General features: G+C 35.8%; 1 protein-coding gene across 2 annotated transcripts in view; it reads left to right on the top strand.

Annotated features, from left to right (window-relative positions):
- Window positions 1-1,972: 1,972 nt before the first annotated feature.
- Window positions 1,973-22,267, top strand: part of ESCO1 (establishment of sister chromatid cohesion N-acetyltransferase 1) — a 30,393-nt gene continuing 10,098 nt past the window's right edge. For both annotated transcript variants that reach the window (XM_031066598.1, XM_031066599.1), the window contains exons 1-7: window positions 1,973-2,078; window positions 2,236-2,434; window positions 3,015-4,374; window positions 5,010-5,121; window positions 6,288-6,351; window positions 8,403-8,517; window positions 17,858-17,989. In XM_031066598.1, coding sequence (XP_030922458.1) covers window positions 2,238-2,434; window positions 3,015-4,374; window positions 5,010-5,121; window positions 6,288-6,351; window positions 8,403-8,517; window positions 17,858-17,989 — 1,980 coding nt within the window. In that variant the 5' untranslated portion in view covers window positions 1,973-2,078; window positions 2,236-2,237. The remainder of the gene's footprint in view (window positions 2,079-2,235; window positions 2,435-3,014; window positions 4,375-5,009; window positions 5,122-6,287; window positions 6,352-8,402; window positions 8,518-17,857; window positions 17,990-22,267) is intronic.

Below are 22,267 nucleotides of genomic sequence, written 5' to 3'. Positions count from 1 at the left end.
CCCCCCCCGTACTTCTTGCGCCAGACCTTTCTTTACTCGTGTTCTAGTTTGTTCCTGCACTTCTGTGTCTTCCCTGCTTTCCATAATCCGGCTTTTACTCGGGGGTGACTTCTCCAGGGCAGAGACTGCCAGTTCTGGAATGTCTGGAAAAGACTTTGCTCTGTTGTACAAAGTATTAGTAGGAAAGAAATTAACGTTCAAGAGCTCCGTGGGAGGAGATTGTATTTTTTAGTTGCTTGAGAAGGAGTACCAGCGAGGGAAGTTCTGTACTTTCTGTTTTGTACTTGTAAGTCTTCCCCAAGTGTGCCATGTCATATCTGGAAAAAACCAAAGAAGGTCCAGGTGTATACAGTGTCATGATATTCTCAAATTCTGAGGGTCGGTGTTGTGCTCTAAGAGACCAAAGACCTATTCAGCAACTAGGGCTGCTATTTTCAGGATGAGTGACCGTACTCCATCTCTGACGGGGTTCCTTTGAGTGGTGGAAACCCATAGACTTGTGAGGTGTCATGGAGCTCGTGAGCTGTTACAACGTAGGCACACAAATTCTACTGCCTGCTCCTTAGGGAGAGACATGAAAATAGCGCCACAAAAAGTGATGTTAGAGATTGCTTTCCTGGCTAGAATGAAAAAAAAATATACCTCAAATATGGGTTGTTTATCATGTATCTTCTTTAAAGGAGAACATCAGAAGACAGCACTGGTGTCTGGAATCTGTTTTTCATCAGCTTTTTAACAAATTACGAGTTTTGCATGGTTAGAAATGCTTTCAAAAGTGGATAAATGAAAATGAGGTTAAGGACACTATAAAGTCTAAAGAAAAGAAAAAGTACAGTTTTTACTTTTCCCTTTTGGATAATGATGAGTTATTAAAAGAAGCTTAACATAAATATCTTCCAAGTTGTTGGGGAAAGACACATTTGTCAATACTGGAAGTTGTACTTTAGTTGTAATGAACTGAAAGCGTCTGGTCTGTGTTACAGAATCGGTGACTTGTTCCTGTTTGACTTTAAAAATGTGTCAGGTTTAACATCAGATCAGTTAAGGCTTGAAAAGCAATGTAGTTTTATAGAAACCTGTATATAATCTGTAAATCTGTCAGTGCCAAAAATTAATAGGTAATTCTTGATTGAAAAAGGTGATATGGAAGTTCTGACCACTGAGTCTTCCAGTAAACTTTATTTTATAAAGTTATTAGTGAAACTTTATTGAACAGTTATTACCTATATCATAATACAATAATGGTGTCTTTGATTAAGGGAACTGAAAAGTTTCACAAGTCAGAAATGTATATGAAAGGGATGATCAGCCAAATCTGTGAAGATATTTTTATCAAGAATCTCTGTTAGCTTTCAGACTCTTGTGCAGAGTAACTTCTGCATCGTTAACATAATTTCCATTCTCATGAAAACATTGCCTTTAACTGCCCAAGGCAAATGTCTCTAACAATGCTATTTTCTAGGCTTTCCATCTCTGATTTGTAGCTTAAGTCATATTAGAAGGAACAGTTGTAGGTGGCTGCTGATGTCTGTGAAATTCTGTTGTAGCAGCCACAAAACTTGGTAACTGAGTCTAATGGATTTATTCCCTGTTGCTGTGAAGCACAGGATTGACAGCAGTCCCACGTTTTTTGCCAGCTCTGAAAGAGAGCAGCATACTATTTTCTGGAAAAAGGTGAAAGACTGAGAAACTTCCTTTTGAATTGTACTGTTACTTGCCACATTTCAAAAGGTAAAAGGATAGCACTTAAGGCAGCAAAGTGCCAAAAAGTGTTGGATGTGGAAATAAAAAATAAAATTTGAAATTTGTCTGTTGTTTTTTGGTTGGTTGTTGGTTTGGGTTTTTTTTTTTAGCTCCTTATCAATGAAACTCTAAAAGTAAGCATTGTTTGAGGGGATGGAAGAGGGTGGGAATGCAGTCTTGAATAGGAAGTTATGAAGTGTTTACTGCATGAACATTTTCTGTTCTTCATAGGTGGCATGAAACATCCTGTTTGTAAGCATATGCATAAGGAATGCTCTTGTCACACGTTGATAAGTTACTTTGGCCTAAACATCGATTGCCTCTTGTAAAAACCTGTAAGTAAAATGAGTGTAATTTGATTTGAGATTGCTTTAATGATTTACTTTCTGATCACAGCATGATCTGGCTGTAAAAGGAAAGTGAATATATGAAAATGAAAAGTTATGATATTTGGCAAAGAGTTTAAAAGCTGAGTTGCTTGTTTTTTTACAGAAATGGCAGCTCAGAAAAGGAAGTCTACGTTAGTAGAACCTTCTGCTAAACGTCCAAAGCTGGACAAGAACAGCAAACCGTCTTTGTCAAAGAAGGAAAAAGAAGTGTCGGATACAAAACATGGCTCAAATAAATCAAAGCCCAATCAGTGTGCAGTGGGGGAGAAAGCTGTGCTCAAAACCTCTGTCAAACCAAACAGGTCAGTGACAAAAAAATTACATAATTCTGCATTGCCTTGATAGACTACATTAGTGCAGAAGCAATCTAAGCAGAGGGAATCTGAGTTAAAGATTCAGTAAATAGTTAATTAGTGCTAGAAGGGAGATCAGATTTAAATCGTTTTGTATGCTGACTGCTACATGATATTTCCCTGGAACCATCTTAAGTGCCTTGAAATCCAGAAAGACCTCCTTCAAAAAAGTTTCTGAAGCAAAAATAAATCTAATATTATCTATCTATATATATGTAACTCAGACTTCATTTGAAAGTCACAAGCGTCAGTGATTAAAAACTGCTAGAAATGTTATAAAGTATTCATCTGGGGTTCATAGTTCAGTCTTGCCATGCATAAAAAACATTAAATACAGCACTTAAGAGTAACTAGGTGGAAGTGACCACCTTTTTGGGATAATTCTTGAGCAAATTATTCCAAAAATAGTGAGAGTATAAGATCTAGTGTTTTTAAAAAGAAAAGAAAGAGGCAGAGGAGGAATGAAAATAGTCTTACAACAGATTGTACTTTCTTGATGCTGAAAAAAAATATTATTTGACTCTTTCAGTAATAACACCAATGAACCTGAAGTAGGAACACGCATGACTACAAGATCATCAGCACTCAACTCAAATAATAAAACAATACCTGGCAAAACAGTTCAACAGCAGCCTAAATCTGCAAAAAATAAGGAGGTATGCCAGAAAAAATCTGTGCAAGAAATTTCCAAGTCAAAATGCTTAATTGCACCAAATGAGCCAGTAATGAGGAGATCACAGAGACTGCAGCAGTTAACACACGTGCATGTTCCAGCAAGATCCCTGCGCAGCAGAGAAGTTAAAGAAGAAAAAGTTCCAGAAGTTAAGCACAGTAGCCAGGCAAAAAAACACACACACAGTGTTGCAGCAAAACCACTGAAATCTGCTGGAGGGAAAACGGAACAGAAAAACACAAAGATAAAGCCAAACAATACAAACAAGGATAAAGAAATACGTGTAGGAGTGACCAGCTCTCTGAAAGAGAAAAAGTGCAAAGCAGACAATAAAAAGGATAATTCCAGTAGCTTTCAACAAAATGTTCAAGGGTCCTTGTCATGTCCTGCTGAGAGTCTTGAGGAAGTCAAGAAAGACCAAGTGGGCCATGTATCTCCTAATTCTAGCAACGCAAAGAAAGTGGAAACCAATTCTCTTAAGCCAAATTCTACAGCATCTAAGGAAAAGCAACAAACACATCAGAACATAAAACCCAGTACAAAACCAAAAAATACTTCGCAGCCATCTGTAAGTGAGACAAATGTGGCTGATCAACCAGAGAACGATGCAAAATCCAAAAGGGTGAGCATCCTTGAACTTTGCGAAGAAATTGCAGGTGAGATTGAGTCAGATACAGTGGAAGTGAGAAAAGATTCCCCTAATGCAGAGGATAGCAAAGCAGAAGAAAAGCACGATGACACAGAGCAAAGTGAAATGCTTACTCAGAAAGAGGCCAGTCAAAGTACTCAGTGCAAACGGTTTTTCCCTAGCAAAAAAGCAATGCCTGTCAAATGCACTCTGAATGGTAGAAATAACTCCTCAAACAAAAACTCTAAATGGACCAAAATTAAATTGCTGAAAGCTAGTAATGTGAAGCAAAGTAACTCAAATTTTCCAAATGTCCCCAGGCTTCCTTTTTTAAAAGATTTCCCTGAAGTTTCAGAGGCAAGTCAAATGGCTGCAGAAGCCGAGCTTTCAAAGGCACAAGGCAAGCTGTCAGCAAGACTCTTTGAGAATGAAAGTACAACTTGTGCACAGGAGAAATCACGTCCTTCATCTGAAAGAGCTGAAGCTAAAGAAGTGACATTAGAAACAAAGCAGCCCACAAGGAAAGGTGCAGAAAATGGTCTGTTGCCTAACTTGACAAAACATTTATGTGAGCCAAGACCCGATGAGGTAAGTTATTTTAATTATGGTGTATAGTGGGAGGGTGTTCTAAATCTATTCTGTTTTCTGAGAATCCCATGCTCAGAATTGTTTTCACAATGACTTTCCTTTACAGTAACTTAAAATTTTCACATGTATTAGAAATTTACTGCTGTGTTGTTATAGATGGGTGATAGTAGGGTGAAAAATTAATAGATTTCACCCTCCTAGATTCTGTTGTTTAACTAAATGTTGATCAATAAAATTTTGTGCTGGAGCTAAAGGTTGTATGGATCCATACACTTCCATGGACACTTCAGCTTCTCTAACTGTTTTGTTTTGCAAAGGTGTATTACACGTTTGGAGTAAATGAACTTATTTTCCTCTCATTTCTTTATCTGAATGTGTTTCTACTAAAATTTAGGATTTTAAGGATAACTGTGCTCTATAGAAAATATTTTACAAGCTTATATATAAAACGAAAAATATTTTTTTAAATTAATATCACAAACTTCATTATAGACTAGCTAATAAGTTGCATTTTGTCTACTTAAATTAACATAAAACTGAAGCTGTATTCAAAATTTTAATACTTAGTTCAATTAAAGATTTAGACATTGAATAATTTGGACATTTTTTAATTTAATGTTTTCTCTTTTGCTTAGAACTTTCGATTACATTTGGAACCAAGTCCGGAAAATTCTCCTGTAAAGTGTGTTACAGCTCCTAGACCACCAAAACAATTAAAAAAAGAACCCAGAGAAAGTGAGCCTCAAGGTAATTCTCTACTGCAGATTTCTCCACTTGGTTTGATCAGTTCTGTAGGAAGGATAAGTCTCCCTTTAAGAGGAATGATTCACAGAGTAAGGCTTAGCTGGTGCAGAACTAAATTTCAGGAGTTGGAACTTTTGACCAGGGGCTTTTGTATTCCTTTGTGTCACACGCAGGGCCACTTGAGTAGCACTGAAATGTGCTTTCTTCTCTGTGCTGTGGAGTAGGAAAGAGGAGAAACCCAACCAAATTCTTTCCTTTTCCATGTAATAAAGCAGTAAAACTTGCATATTTCAGTTGGCTTCTTCTCTTGGCTTGGTTTTTGTTATTTCTCTGCTCTGTTTCCTTTGAATAAGTATCTACATTTGTTTCTTCTAATTTTTTCTACTTGATTTTAACCAAATTATTGATTGAATAATCACTCTCCTGTTTTTATTATGTAGTCTTCATTTATGAGCATGTGAATGCAGTTTGTCAAAGTTTATGATGAGTGTGATGTGAATATTTTGACTGAAGTGCATTTGACTAAGAAATACTGTCAATAAATCACTAAGTTGTCTCTTTGTTATTTTTTTTTCTGTTCTTAGTGGTGAGGGGTATTTTCTGGGATTTTCATGTTTTTTTTTAATCTGACCCTTAGTTTGAGTGCACTGTTTTATTATTTAGCTTTATTAAATAGCTGGAGTTTTTTGCCTGTCATTGTAGGATACTTTTGAAGGGTAACTACTCTTCATTTCTGTTACAGAATTTAAAAAAAAATTCTTTCTTTTGCTGTTTTTGATGGTTTCTTTTCCTTAAGTGTTGTAGAACATGCCTCAGATGGGGGCATACTGTATACATTTATGATTCTAATAAAATACAGACAGCTATTTATATGTGTGTCAGTGTAAACATATTTAAACTCCTGTGTAGTTCACTGCTGGCTTTGTTTAGCTTCTGGCAAACTGTCCTGCAGAACTGCTGTCAAAATGTTGGAGAAAAATGCCTTTTTTCTAAAGTATACTTGGAGAAACATGTGAATACTGCCTCAAACTCGAATATTTTTTTATTGGCCATGAACAGATTGCAAAATTGTTTTGAATATCTTTTTTGAAAATTACTGTTTATGTAACTCAAATTTCTTTTGCAACTAAAAACTTTATAATGAAGTTATAATCTTTGATTAATTGTAGATTTGGCTCCCACACAGTTGATGCAAACTTCATTAACAAGTCAAACTTCTGAATCTGAGGACAGGTATGGTATTTCATATATTATGAAATTACAGTAACCTTGCATGGATAGAGTTATGAGAGAATTTATTATAAAATAGTTTTCTCCCAGCCTCAGTTTTCAGTTTCAAATAAGTGACTTGTCCTTTGGAAAAACAGACTCTCATTTATTCCATTGTTTAGGGATGTTTTTGCTTTGGTAAGAAAATAATTAAGATATTTGTAGCTGCACATTTATTTCAAAGAGTATTATTTAACAGAGTTGGAAAAACATTTATACTGGTCTCTTCCTCAAATCAGATGAGAATCAGGGAGTAGGGGAAGGATTTGCCATGTGATTTTCATGTACTGAATTATTTCACTTACATCTGCAGGAGTTTTTCTACTCCTTGTACTATGGGAGTGTTGTACATGTGCATTTTTTTAGGTGAGGAGGAGGGGCTTTAATTCAGAATTTTGTGACTGCTGTGAAATGAAGGTGTAAGCAGCCATTTTAAAAAGAAAAAGTTCTTAGTACTAAATTTGTCTTACAGTTCAAGTTTGTATTTAAGCCTTAATCACATTGACTGTTACCATTTTTGAGCAGTTCTGACATAGGCTCTGGTTTTAGCCAATTACAAGTTAAGACAAAAATTTCTTTGTACCCGATACCTTGTGCAGCAGCAGTGGTCAGTGTGTTGTTACTGTTTTCTGTATTCATAATGGGGACAAGAAGAAATGTTTCAGGTAATTTTCAGTACACCTCTCTGAGGCCAGATTAACAATTTTGACTAACCAGCCCTTTTGTACATGTTGAAAAACTCTGCTTCTGTGGAACTTCACAGAAGATAGTTGGTGAGGTAGATGCAAACTAGTTGAATGAGTAGTTTAAAATGTACTGATAAGCGCTGCAATAACTTTGATTCTTTATATTTTTATTCTCAACTGCCAAACAGGTTTATGGTATATACTTAAATTTAGTACCTTTATTACCTGAACAAGTTCATATTGCTTTGCTGTTATCTGGATATATATTTTAATTCTGAGACCTTTCTTACCCTGTTTTCTATATGATACCCAACATTTAAGCCATTGTTCTTCCTGTGGTAATCCCTCTATAAAATAGAGTAATCTGTACCTGTGTGCATATCAACATGTAACTCTCTTTAGGGCTTTGTAGGAAAAGGCAAACCTTGAAGTAGCTGCATAAGGCAAATTTTAGGGCACATGAAGGAAATAAAAAAATTACTCCTGATTTAGCACAAAATGCTGCTTTAAAAATGTCTGGAAGAGTTAATTTTTTAAAAAGCTCACTGGGTTAACCTGCTGCCTGTGCTACAGGAGGTGCCACAATTAAGTTTGCTCAGGAACAGAAAAATATGTAAATACCTGGTTGAAGTATGTGTATTATTTTGTGTGCTTTGCTTTGGCAATCTCTACGAGTTTTATCCAAACCTGGAACAAATGTCTTTTTTTATTTCCTGAATATAGGAGCAAGTACATAGAATGGTTTTGGTAATAGTTTATTCTATTTTCCAATGTTTCTTTCAGCTGTGACAAGGAGAGGTTTAAACTGAGTAAAATTGCGGTGATACCGATGCATTTATTCCTTGGGTCTTCCTCCCTTCACTGCCGCCTGTTAGAGGAGGATAAGTTTGAATTGTAGGGATTTGACATCTGACTTAGATTTGTGAAAATATATTTACATGGTCTCTTTTAGCAGCCTGATGTATGATACCTAAATCTTACTTTGGAAATACATAGCATTAGGCACCATTGGTCATGCGCTGATAGTGCCTGTTTTAAATGCTGGTGTTAATGGTTGAGGCCAGCCTACCCACTTGATAATATTTTTTTTTTTCAGAAACCAAAAAAAACTTGTAATTCGGCTAGTTACAAACTGTGTTTTTGATTAATTCTTCTATTTCCTTATTTTTCCATTTGATTTGCATGTTAAAATATACTAGGACTGTATTTTATTTAATTAATTTGGATTTGCATCTTGGTTAAGTTTGTACTAATCACAACATTTTGAGTATCTGGCATGACATGTATAAACAGTTCCACTTTTAACTTGAAATATATTTCTATTTCAAGGGTCCCATTGTCAAATCCTTCATTAGCATCAAAATGCAGTAACTTGCTATCATCTGAGGAACCTATTCAGAAGTTAAAAGAAGCAGGAAAAGATGGTGATAAGCAGCTGATCACAGTAAGTAATACCCTTTTAGAAAGGCTTAGAGCTTCTTGAAGAAATTACCTCTGAATTTGCAGTGCTGTGGTTTAACAAACTTGTCTAAAAATCATTACTTATACAGACTACTTACCACCGTTGTAAATGACTTGTAAAAGTAGAACCTGTACTAGATTGCCATTCAGTGTTGATGGGAAAATGGTGTCAGCAAGCCTTAATGTTTTACATTTCTTGTTAAAATAAGTTTCTGCAGTTTTTAAATAGAATGGTTTTTCATTGAAAATAGGCAGGGAGAGTGAATATGCCTTTACTTATGTGTAAGTCCTCAGTTTCTTAAAATTTCAGAATTATAGGGGGAGGTTCATCTGGTAGATCGTGTGCAGAATTAGTATCAACAGATTTGTTCCTGTGTCATTTAAGTGTCCATTCTTCTGAGACCAACCTGAAGATTTCCCAGTACATGCACTTATTTTTACCATACTATTTAAGCAGTAGTACCAGTTGGGTTATTTATTCTTACCCTTTTGGCTATTAGCTACAAAATACAGGTAACAAGAAAACATGAAATGAGAAGGGAGTGACACAGTTGTTTTGTCATCGTGTGGGATCACACAACTTGATTGTGAGACAGTTGGAGTTTTTGATTATGTTTTGATTTGTGTTTTCAATAATGCACATGTCAGAAATGAGAAATGAAGAGCTAGAGACGGAGAGGAATCCAGGCCATTAGGAAGGAAGAAGTTTTCTTATGAAATTATACCTCTAACATTTATTATAGGGTGTGTTACTAAATTGTTCTTTTTTCATGTAATACATGGATTATACACATGAAAATATTAACTGAAATAGAACCAAATGAATTCTGAACACTCTGTTATATCCATACTGAGGTATTTTAAAATCAGAGCTTCTAAGATCTAAAGTGATAAATATATCCTCCAGTTGTCTGATGTTATACAAATCTAGGCATGTGAATGCCCAGCCACAGGATAACTGAACTGTATCTAACATTTAAGAGGTATTTCAGTTACTGTCTCTGAAATCCATTTTACCAACAGAATTAAAATGAATTATTAAATATCTTAACTACATAAAAAGGACTGTCAGTATATCCCTTTTCATTTCTGTGAAACTAACTTAATTTTTACTCATACAGTGATAGAACTTGGCTGAAAAGTTGCTAGGATCTTTGACATGAAGAAATACAGAATTTCCTGCTTGGCCACTGAAGAGGGCTTGTGTAGCTCTTTGCAGTGTCTATTATACAAAGAGATTTTTTGCAAGTTACTGGTTATGCTGGTAGTATCCTTATATTCAGCTGGAATTAGGAGAGTAATTTTTTCTTCAGGTATACAACAATAAAAGCTAATTACCAAGCAAAATTTTAAAGAAAGGTTCATTGATGAAGAACAATGGAGAAAATGAGGAAGAACAGGAGAGAGTTGTTTTGTGGTTTTCTATGTGTATTTCTGGAAAATGCAAGTGGGTATTTAATTTCTAAATGTATAAGTAACAGCTTCACAATATCTTACATATTTCAGCACTTCATACAAATCCAATTCACTTCGATTTTATTGAGTTCAGAGTAAGCTTTTTATTGTGTGGAAAGGGAATTTTAATAATGCCTATATTTCAGTTTACGAAGACAACATTAGGTAGAGTATTGGTCTGTTATTCTTTTACCTTGGGGAAAACTGCTCTTTTGTCAAAACATGTAGAAGAACCCAAATATTAGTTAAGCCACTTTGTTAAATACTGTCCTTGACCTTGGTTACAGTGGGGATGAGACACAGTTATGTTTAGAATAGTTTGTGGTTTGTGCCAGCTTCTAGAAGTGAAAAGTGGCTAAATTAACTTCTGAGTTAATTTAGACTTCCCTTCTACAAATATTCAAAAGATTTGGGATTAAATGCATATAATAAAATGCGGTACTTTTTGTAATTAATAGTTTTGCTTGCAAAACCATGGTGAGTTTTTAAAAGGTGGATTCTGAATGGCTGGGCTTATTTTTCTATTATTAGTAGTAATTATTTTCAAAGGTGTTTATGTAGTTCCACAATGCTTCTGTGAGAACAGAGAAATTAGTAATTTGGTTTAAAAACTGCTGAGGCTGAAATTTCTCCTATGTGGAGAGCAGTCTCACTATGCAAGGTCAACTCACTTAAATTAGCATTTATAGTGTCTAAAAATTATAGTTAATAGCTAGAAATCATTTTTATTTCAAGTTTCTGGCATGGTGTATTAAGAGAAGGAGTTTCATTGTTCTTTACCTTGAGCAAAGTTGGGAAGTCATGCTTTTATTCTTAGCAAGAGACATTTAATTAGAGCTTTGTTACACTTTAAAAAAAAACTAAATGCCTGAAAGATGCAATTTAGTGCTCTCCAGTATGAGATCTGATTCTTTTGGAGATGTGTCAAGCCAGTCCATCTTAATGTATGTACAGAATCCTTTTTTCATTTTGTGACCAAAGCTGAAAAACTAATTTTTTATTTGATTAGTCACATAATGCAGAATTTTTGTTTTGCTGCTCGTTTGCTGCTGAATTTTCTTTGTCTTTTATATAAAAGTTTGACACTTGCCCTTTTCAAATTTTTGCGGTATCTGAGGCTCAGAGTCTGGAATGTTACAGTATTGTCTGTGTATTCTAATCTTTTTGGTCCCTGAGCTATATTTAGAGGTGTGCTATGGTAAAACTGGGCTTTGTTTTTCACAATATGCTTTGGGCTTTTTATATTTAATCCTTAAAGGTGTATCTTAGCTTCCTTCTTCTCCCATATGGTTACTAGAATGAATAGATTAATTTTCTTTTTTCCTTAAGTAATATAATCTTTAACGAGCTTTAAGACTATTTGAGTAACAGAAGTAAAATAACACAAATTCTGTTTGTAGAAGAAATACTTAGTAGCTGCACTTGCACCGTTCTCTTTCCTAGCACACATCATCTAGTTATCTGAGTAGCTTTCAGACATAAAATTATCTCATTTTGTAGAAGTACATCTAAGTCAAATTGATGGTTTTTTTCTGTTCAGATTTGCTTGCTGTCACTCATCTTAAAAAGCAAGTGTCTTCAGAGCATAGAACTTAGCTGAGAACAGAAAAGCATCTAATGCTCCAAGACACTTCATAAAGCAAGCAGTGCTAGAAAACAGTGGTGTTTGAAGTGATATGCAAAGACTCAGGTTCAGACTGAAGAGACTATGTTCTCTTTTAGGGGAAAGAAATCCCTCTCTTTCTTTCCTCACTCTTAGAGGAAAGAAATTAAGATCGAGGCTAAAAATTCATTGTGTTCCAAATCCGTGACTTGGTGTTTGGTGGAATAGTCTGTTTTGAATATTTGTGAACTTCACCCTCTTACACTTCATTTAAATGCTCAGTTGGTAGGTTGTCAGGTTGCATGAAGCACCGTAGGAAGCTTTATAGAGTAATGCACTAAAATTGTTCTTGACTTTGCAGTTACTTGAATGGGATTTGCAAATATGAGAACTTGAATATGAAATCATCTGTTCCTTTAAATTCTGAAATGGAAAGAAATACAAGTGCACAAAGCATGTGTTCTCAGTTTTCATCAAATGAGAGATGCTGTACAAGCAAGACAAGGAAACTCAGTTGTTTTTGTCTTGTAAAAATTCTGCTTGCTTGTCAGACCCAGGACAAAACTTTGACCATAAAAATAAGAATCAATAAAAGCATTAATGCTACAAAGAAATCTCCTAAATGATTACTTATGAAGCACAGGGATACTCATTCCATTTTGAGGTGTGTTCCTTTGAATTTGACTAGCTTGAAAATAAGTACTCAGTTTTAGGAAAGAACATGTAAAATGAATGAACAGTGAAAACAAATCACTGAAGTTGATAGAAGGATAGTTTTGAGTTACAGGGACTTTTTTGTCTTTCTAGAGCTCCAAGTTAGTGCCTGGATGCCAGCAAATGTGATTGAATGTATTGATCCTTATAAGTATCATCAAGTGCATGGATCAGGATTGCTTGATGGAAAGTGTTTTTGATTCTGAGGTTTGAGTTGGTGCTACATGTGGATGTGATATACATGCTAATCCAGTTTACACATTTGGATATCATGTTTGAATTTTTCCTTACATATATTTTGATTGAAGTTGAGCATAGTTTCCTGCTTGACTGAAATAGGTTATACATGAAAAAAATATTTTTCTTTAAGGTGAATAAGTGTAAGCGTAATTTCTTATGAGAATAATTTGTGAAGAAACTTGAATAGCAATCATTTAAAGTTGCTATTTTCTTCCCTAAACTGGTATTGTCTGGTTAGGCAATTTCTCTGAAGATTTGGAGAATGGCTTTTAGGCAATCTTTAATTGTTCTCATTAGTTAAGTACTGCCTCTTTGAGACAGTGACTACTTTGTCAGCCAAAGGGAGTTTGGTAGTTGTGAGCAGGTTTTTTTCCTTCTGCACAAATGGTGCTCTCTTCTTACGGGGATGGTATCCTCTCTTATTATCACTTCTTCCCATTTCTTCTCCTCGGCAGCAACCCAGCTTTGTCTTGCAAATTCAGGTGGGCTGTACTTGGTGTCCTTTGTCTTGAAGGGAGGTGAGAATACTTTGTAACATTAGCTGGGAGCTGCTACAGGAATTTGGGCACTAAGGCCACTAACGCTGTGCTCTGGGTTAACCCCGGCAGCTAAGCACCGTGCCAGCTGTTCCCTCATCGGCCCCAAGTAGGATGGGGGAGAACAGTTTCACAGGTAAAGCAAAAGCTTTGCATGCAAGCAAAAAGCAAAATAAGGAATTCGTTCACTGCTGTTCGTCAGCTTGCAGATGTTCAGCCTTCTCTTCATCGTGTGTAACTATTGGGAAGACAAATGTCAATAATTCCAAACATCCTCCCCTTCCTCCCTCTTTCCCCAGCTCTTACTGCTCGGCAGGATGTCATATGGCACGGGATACCCCTCTGGTCAGGTGGGATCAGCTGGTCCTGGCTCTGTCACCTCCCAGCTTTTTGGCACCCCCATCCTCCTCAGTGGCACAGCAGTGTGAGAAACAGAAAAGGCCTTGAATGCTGTGTAAGCACTGTGCAGCAATAGCTAAAACATCCCTGTGTTATCAGCCCTGTTTTGGTCACAGATCTAATACAGAGCACCAACGCAGTTGCTGCGAAGGAAATTAACCTTATCCAAGCCAAAACCTGTGCTCATCAGAACATGTTCTGTAATAGTCCTGCTCAATACTTTTATATGAGTTCAGAATGGATTACCTGTCCGTCGTAAATATTGCACAGATTTATTTTCTTACTTTGTATTGCTTTTCATATTGCTTTAGCCAATGACCAGTGAAGAAATAATTTCATGATGGATAATGACCCTCCATTTTAATTTTTCAAATATGTTAAGGAAAATTAGCTGTATCACGGCTTTGAAAGCTTCAAGTTGATTTATATCCTTTTGTTAAAATAGCTTTGTAGGAAGATGGGCACTGGTGATGGGTTGGGATTTTTTTTTTTTCTTGGTTGGTTGGGGTTTTTTGTTCAAAATGAAGACTGGATTTTATTCTGAGTTGGGACATGTCTTCTGATCCTCCTGGTCAGCGAGGGGATCTATCCATCAGTTTCAGCCTTGAATGCATCTTTCACTGAAATAGCATTCTTTGACCTTTTCAATTTCTTCAGAGAGCCCCAAAATCTTTGTGTTGTTTCTTCCTGCATTTCTTGTATTTCCTTTCCAGCCTGCCTGTTTCTCTGGCTAGGCTTTATTCTTTGTTCAGTGAAAAGGCTAAAGGAAAAGAGGAAAAAACAGTTTTCCTCAAACTAATACTAGGTAATCAAGAAGGAGGTGACTCCGTCTGTGACTGAAGAGACAGAAAAGAAAGGAAATTTAAAAAAGGCCCCTTTTCATCTCCTACAGAGGCACCAAATGCCTTTTTTGCTTGCAGGGTTCCTTATTGCACATATGGAGGATCAGCAGACATACATCTTCTCAAAGAAGATATTGGTAAGACTTTTCTTTCTGTCTAACACAGAATTAAGAAATCTTCTGAAGTTAAGGCAGTATTGTCTCAATGTTCAATTACAGTTAGCCTTAAAACAGTGGATATCCTGTACTTCAGGATTGCCTGAGATGCTGGAATTCTTAATTGCCATGTACATGTGCAAAATTTGCTTAGGAAGTAAAAGTATATTTTCTCTTTATTGTTGTTTAGAAAACTTAATTGTAAATGGAATAACAACATTTTTTTCTGCCTGAAAACCCACATTTTCCTGAATATTATTGCTGTGAAAAACATTAAGTAAATGTTAAGTTCTGAGAGTCAAACCACTTCCATATTTCTCTAGTTGTGACAAGTCAGCACTTTATTTTTCAGTATCTGATGCTTGCTGAGAATATTCCACTCCTCCACTTTCAAATCCCTGTTATATTTACTCTTATACATAGTACAGAACACCTTCTGTGCCTCCTAGGTTGTTGGGGTTTGGTTTTTTTTATTTCTGGTTTTGTTTTGTTTGGGGTTTTTTGTTTGGTTTGCTTTTTTATTTTTTGGTTTTTTTCAGAGTTGTTTAATTTTGTTTTTTGGATGGTTGTTGTTGTTGATCTCTTCCCATTAGGAAGGTCTGGCAAGATTTAATGCAGTATTATGATTTGGGAGAACTTTTTTCCTCTGGATGCACGCCCTTTTTCCACTTTTGCTTATGCAATGACATCACTTTAAAAATAGTCATCCTGTAGATGTTTTGTTGAAGTACAAACATGCATTCATCATAATTCCTGACTTTATTTTGCATGTCTTTTTTTGTTGTTGCAGTCTGTATTGGATTTTAAACCTCCTGCATTTAATTTTTGCCTGAAACATTATGTCCTGTGCTGTGACTTTGAAATAGTACTTCAGTTATACAAAAATCTTCTTCCTTGTCTTCAGGAGACTGTAAAATATTCCCTAAATGCTATAGTCCACATTTATTAGGGGAGCAGAGTTCAAAAGATTGCTTTAGATACTACAACGTGTATTTTCCAATAATTGATGAAACTGGGTTTTCATATTAACCTCTGTGGGTAGCCCATTGATACAACTGAACATCTGTAGAATAGTAATATCAGTGAAATCCTTAAAAAAAAATCCAAACAAAAAATCTCCCCCTGCAAAACTCAAAGCCACTGATACCAACAACATCTGAGAAAGTCTGACTGTAAAATACAATATGGCAGTACTATTGCAGGGAACTAATCTGTTCCTGGAAACTGGCTAAACATTAGCATTTGTATGTACTAGGCAAGATGGAATGAGCTAGGGAGCTGGGCATCTTTGAGGATATCCTTGCCTTGAGTTTTCTGATTACTTCCTGCATAATTAGGGTTTCTTTGGCTTGAGATTTTTTTTGATAGTAAACTTACAGGTTAGTTTAATACCTTTAGCTTCTTGATTATTTGAGCAGGAATTGTGTCATGAGACTTAATGCAGTACCAATACTTAAGACTTGCTTTATGCAACTGATTTTCTAATTTAAGTAGTGGGGGTTTTTTTGACATATATTCCAAGCATCAAAATACACTTCCTTTTCACTTATCCTGCTCTAGGTGTAGGGGATATGTTCTGCATCTTCAAGGTAGGATTATTAAATCTGGTTCAGTGTGTTCATCTTCAGATAGTCAGCTGCACTGCTTTTTTAACCTTTCTTGTATTAACCCTTGAAATGCAGTGTCTTTTGGTGGCTACTTTGTTTTTGGTGGCTACTTTGTTTTGCTGCTTTAAAGGAAATCTGCAAGTGAAGTAAAATGTGTTTGGTTCAATTTTTGGACTTTTAGAAAGCTCATCTTCTGACTTGACAAATCTAACCTCAGGGTTCATCTTTCCCTTTTCATTCAGAAGCATCGTCTACTCCTGTTTCTCCTGCATACCGTAGGGATCTGTACATTGATGTATGGTTAAAGCAATGACTTCCCAGATTCAGCTTCTTTCTTTTGACTGAGTTCCATAGATGTGCTCCTAAGGAGATGTTCAACTCTGAGTTTGTCTGGCCTGTTGTGCCTTTAGTCTCTTCTTGGAAAGAAACTGGTACCTACACTTTAGATGGCACTAATGTTTCTTTGAAATAAGCTGCTGTTGTGTGGAGAATTGAACTGTTCTTTAGCTGGTAGACATGTTTTTGAAGATGGAAGGAATAGAAAATATTTTGTAAACACTTCAGTGTTGCAAAGTGCTTTCTTCTGTAGTTTTTTTTTTACTACAAATATTTTCAGCTCTTAGAAAACAATATTAAGTTCATGTGATCTGTTTCCTTGCAAATTGCGCACACAGACCAATTTAATGTTAAAAAACATCCTCAAATGTCTTTTTGCTTATGTAGTATACTGGTTTACAGTATACAGTAAGTTCCTGTTTCTCTATTGCTTGTGATGTATGTTAAAATAAATTAAAAGTGACATTTATTGCTGCTTATATAAGCTCAGTTTCCAGATGTAATTAAAGAGGAAAAAAAGTAGTTGAGCATTAAGCTGTAACTAACACATGCTTTCGTTGGCTAGAGATTTTATTCTAACTGGTATTCTCTTGTTCTTTGCAAAAGGCAGCCCCAGCACCTGATACTTAACTCTTTATTAGGCATTCTCTCCAAAATCTGAGCGTGTTCCCAGATTAATAACATTTTTAATGCATAAACATAAAGCTGTAGGTATTGAGTGGCGCTCCGAGTTTGGTAATGGTTGCATATAGTGTAGCAGGAGAACCTAGAAGGTCATGAGCGGTATGATTTTCCATTTGCAGTGTAGCTGCTATGCAGTGTCTAAAAAATTGTTTGAAATATTTGATTTTATTAGAAACCAAAGAAGGTAGTGATCAGCTGTTGCAGACATATTGCTGATCTTAATAATTGCTTCCATAACTTTTGGTTTTTATGATAAGCATCCAGACTTTGAGGAAAATGGCTCACCTGTGGCCTACCTCAAAGCAGCTCACGACCAAAGGCAGCAGCAGAAGTGTGGGGAAAACCAAGTAGTGTGGGGCTGGATATGGGAATTTTCTTTGTGGAAGATGTTTATATTTCAGCAGATGGTGAAATGAAGGAAGAAATCTCTGTTCTTTGTATGTCATAGAATAAAAGTAATTTGTTCAAAAGTAATGGGTGTGGAGCTACTGTTTTTAAAGTAGAGTTTGCCTTGTTATTGATGCCTGTGCCTTTTAAGGGTATATGGGTTGTTGAAAGATGAAATTCTAAATTCTGTGCTTGTTTCTCCTGTTTCACCCCATTTTAGTCTTTGTGTTGATTTTCCAGGAGATATGCTATTAGGAGGGATACCTGATTCAATGAAAGTTCTGTTTGCCTGTATTTAATGTGCAAGGAATCGATAAGTTCCTGCTTTGTGAGTTATTGGTTTGGTTTTGTTTTTTTTTTAATAGGATGGAGGACAGAAGAGATTTGGTGCTATTTCCTGTAATATTTGTGGAATGCTTTACACTGTGTCAAATCCAGAAGATGAAACCCAACATCTGTTATTCCACAACCAGTTCATAAGTGCTGTTAAATATGTGGTAAGAAAACCTTCTGTTTTGAAAGACATAAACAGCATCTTTTGTTTGCTTTGTACTAGTTACAATTCATATTATATGATGTTGTGTTTTAATAAATTATTATCACAGTAGGCCATGAATCATCCACTTTGGGAAATAAATGTTTTTAAGAGCCATGGTAGACAGGTTATATATTATGTATAAAAATAGTTAGCACAATAATGGTGTTTCATTGCCATATTATTACTTCTGCTACAATTATCTGATCTTGGGGAGGTGTGAGGGTAGTGATAGGAAAACAAAGGAATGTCACTTCTGAAAGTATTAAATACAGGTTTCTCTACAACTGGGGTTTGCAGCAGCAGTTGACTTAATAGTCAGATGAAGGGCTGACTGTCCTGGTTTTTTAAGTGTGTGATCTTAGAAGACTTAGAAATTACTTTTCCATTAATTCTGTGTAATTTGAGGAGACACTGCCTAGGAATTCAACTGATACGATTTCATAGCATATTGAAGCTATACTGAATTTATGAGAATGTGATCTTTAAAATATGTATTTGAAAATTTCATTATATATGCTGTCTCTTGAGTATCTCTCATTAAATCTCAGATTTGAAAAATTCTGTATAATTTCAAGTATATTGTAAAATCAGCTACTTCACACTAGCTGATATTACAAGACCTAGGAAATGCCTGTTCACATGTCTGAAATCCAGAACAGAATCCACAAAGTCTATTTTCTTATCATACATGTTACCTTCAGTACTCTACACTCGAGTAGATAAGACCTCCAGGATAACTGAACTGAGGCCACCTATTTGTTTCATGTAGGCACCAAATAGATGTTGGGCTACTCTTAAATCTCAAGCATACTTTTATCCCACTGTTTGCAAATATAAAGATATATCTTCATCCCTAAAGTGTTTGAAAGTCTCTGGTGAATAGTTTTGGTATTTATTCTGTCCTTGGTTAGTTTTTGCCAAATTATCTGGACATCTGGAGAGATCTCTTCTGGTACACCTTAGGTACATCGTTGGGTGGGACTGGGCAGAAATTGTGATGGGACTCACTACATTAAAATGGCAGCATAAACACGTTTCCCCATTTTATTCCTGTTTGTCCTCCCTCTCCCCACCCAAGTACTTTCAGATCTTGAATGTTACCAAAGATGTAAACATAATTCACAGAAGATGATGTTTAGTTCTTTTGGACAGAAGCTCTTTGGCACATGAGTTCAGTAGCTTCATGTAGGTAAGAAGCTGTACTGAAGTTTTGGATGTTTTGGAAGTTGAAAGAGCTGAAATCTCACACTTGTGTGTATGTCTAGGGTAGCTACATAATTAGCATGAAAGTGAATGAGCAGACTGCCTTAAACCAGCCATAAATTATTTCATACAGAGTTAGGTATGCTTTTAATTTGAAAAAAGCTTTCCCTATTGTTTTCTCAGTTGCTAGCCATCTTCTTAAAACTTCCAACAATATGTACTCAAGCAAATTATTTGTATAGTTCAATGAGTAAAGAGTTGTCTCTCTGTAATCTCTTGAGACTTTTGTTGTATTTTATGACATTGTAGATGACTGTAGAGCCATGATTTAGATGGTTGTTCTGGAATGGAAACTAGAGTAAGAGGTGAAAGAAGAACTCATAGGGGTCTTCAAATTCCCCTCTGTTTTTTTTTCCCTCTTAACAATCTTAATGCTGTTCTCTGCATGGATGAGTAACGTTTGCCATTCTAAATGGATGAGTTTTTACCACCAGTCATTTGATCTGGAGTCACTGGTTCTTGGTTGATAGTATTGTGACAGAAACATTCTCACCTCCTCTTAGAAAATAACTTCAATTTAAGATAAGCCTTCTTGGCAGTGAATTAGTACACCAAGTGACTACTTGTTAATTCTTAGTCATCCAGAAATACTGGAATGATTGCTAATTTTCCTAGTTTTGCTAGGAGGTTTTTAGTGAGGATTCTTGGGAGGATGGTTTCTGGATATTTGTATGTAGTTAATTGCATTGAAATTTTAATTGTCTTCCTTGCCCTGACAGTGTTAACTGGACAGTAGCATCAGGGGATTAAAAAAATGTACTAGGGAAAGTCCTGGTAACTCCTTGGTTAGACATCCTGGTCCAGGAACGCGTGGTCTCCGTGACCTTGACATGTTACTTTTTAGGTCTCCAGACACTCTTCTGTAAGTAATTAATGTGTTTGGCATTACTTGTGATTCAGAGACCGTTCTAAGGGATTTTATAAGCATGTGTCATTCTCTTGTCATTCACATTCTCCATGCCACATGATGATGTCCCAGTCTGACTGGAGAAAATTTTTCTCATTTTTTTCTCCCTTTTAAGCATCTCTTGTTATGGGCTTAGTAGTTCTATGAATGATTCATTTCACAGACTCAAAAAAGTAGGTCTATGTACATTATCATGCTAGAGTTCCTTGCTTTGAACTGTGAAAATGGACATTATTGTTAATGTCTTTCCCACCTGCCTGGAGGTGCTGTGTATGTTTTTTTAAAAGTTTTGAGTAGTCAGAAGGTAGTTTGCATGAAAATAATAAATTGCTTATTATCTTCAACAAAATACAGTGGTTAGGTGGCTTATTTTAAAGGCCTGTCTTACTCCTTGTAGTAAAAAAATCTGTTTAGATCTCTAGAAATACCATGGTGACTCCAAAAGAAGGACAGGCTAACAAGGAATAAGTATTGGATAATACTTGCTTTGTCATTGGTGTTTGACAGAGATGTTAGGGTAATTTTAGGCCTTGTGTGTAGAGAGGAAATTTGACAAGTGTAATGACAATTTCTAGATTTGAGAACAGAAGATTGGCAAGGATTGTTTTCCTAAGGGTGACATTTTCTATTAATAGAAGCATGCAGATTAAATTAACAAGAAGGTAAGATGGCCAAGGATAGCACTGGAGCTGGAATGAGAGATGTCCCCAGCTGCAGACAAATGGAGCAATCTGTCTCAATTTCCTCTGGTTTCAGACATCTGAAAGTCTCCAGACAAATGATGCCATTCTAGTGTTTGTGTGTGTGTGCACTGAGCAGTGATATACACATCAGGTGTTAGCTCCAGCAGGATGGGCAACTCTATGGGATGGATAAATGATTCAGTTTTATAAAATCTTCTAGCTGTGATACTACACAGTATCAATTCTGCATCCTCTCTCTCATACCACATAGGATCAACTTAGTATTTCTGCAAAATATTTTTGTAAGAGCAAGGCATTTTTAATGGTGTTCTGAAGTTGCAAAGCCAAAACCTTGTTAGTAAATGTGAATTCAGGTGTCATATGTGATTGCAGTTAATGTGTTTGTATTTCAAGCTCATCTTCTTAGTTAAAAATATCTTGAGCTTAAGAAAATGGGGGAAACTGTTATTTGGGCTGTGTAATCTTGATAAGTTTATGGCTATTCTGCTGTAACTGTACCCAAGTTAGTCTCTGAGCTTCTTAGGATTCTCACATTGAAAGAAAACCAATATTTTACTTCTTGGCATCTGAAGTTAATAGGATATTGGGATTGAAGATGGTGCTGAACTTCATGTTATCTTAGAAGGATTTCATACTTGTCTTGATGTGCATTAATTCCAAAAGTAGTGCATCTGTAGACATAAAAATAGTGTTACAAATGAAGTTCTTACCATTAGATTCTTCTGTGAGAAGTTTTAATAGTTTAGAAATTATGTCCAAGGATCTTAATGTGTTCTGCAGTGAAAAACTCATTCTCTACATTCCATGCCTAGGAAGGAGAGGCCGAATATCTGTACTTGTCAGGAAGAAGAATGCAGCAGACCCATTTCTCTGCTGCAAATTGTCAAGGACAATAGTTTACAAATTTCACACTAGACTTCATTACTAGGGAAAAAATTCATAAATGCTTTTCATAGTGAAGACCAAAAATTACACAGTATTAACCATGTTTTCCTTAGTACCTCAGTATTTTTGAGGAAAAAAGCACTGGTTTGTTTTTTTTTTTCATGTTTTTGTATTCAGTTGAGAAATAGTGAGTACAGAAAAGCCGGAACTGGCATAAACAGAAAGGTATCAGCATTGCTGTATCATTTCCTACTCATATGTAAGAATTTCTAAAAACTTAGGAAATTCCTGGGAAGCAGGCTGTCATGTCTGATAACTTACACTTTTAAAGACAAATCTACATCAGAGATTATTTTAAACTATAAGCAGAACATAATTCATGAAAAACAGGGCACTGAACATTTATTTACTGTATTATTAATGTTGGAACCATCTTTACACCTCTGTTCTACCTCATTTTTTATGTACATACATCATA

The sequence above is a fragment of the Geospiza fortis genome, unplaced genomic scaffold (genome assembly GCF_000277835.1).
Source record: "Geospiza fortis unplaced genomic scaffold, GeoFor_1.0 scaffold53, whole genome shotgun sequence".
Classification (NCBI taxonomy): Eukaryota; Metazoa; Chordata; class Aves; order Passeriformes; family Thraupidae; genus Geospiza; species Geospiza fortis.
The sequence above is the reverse complement of the archived record's forward strand: the minus strand, read 5'-3'. Positions and strand labels throughout refer to the sequence as shown.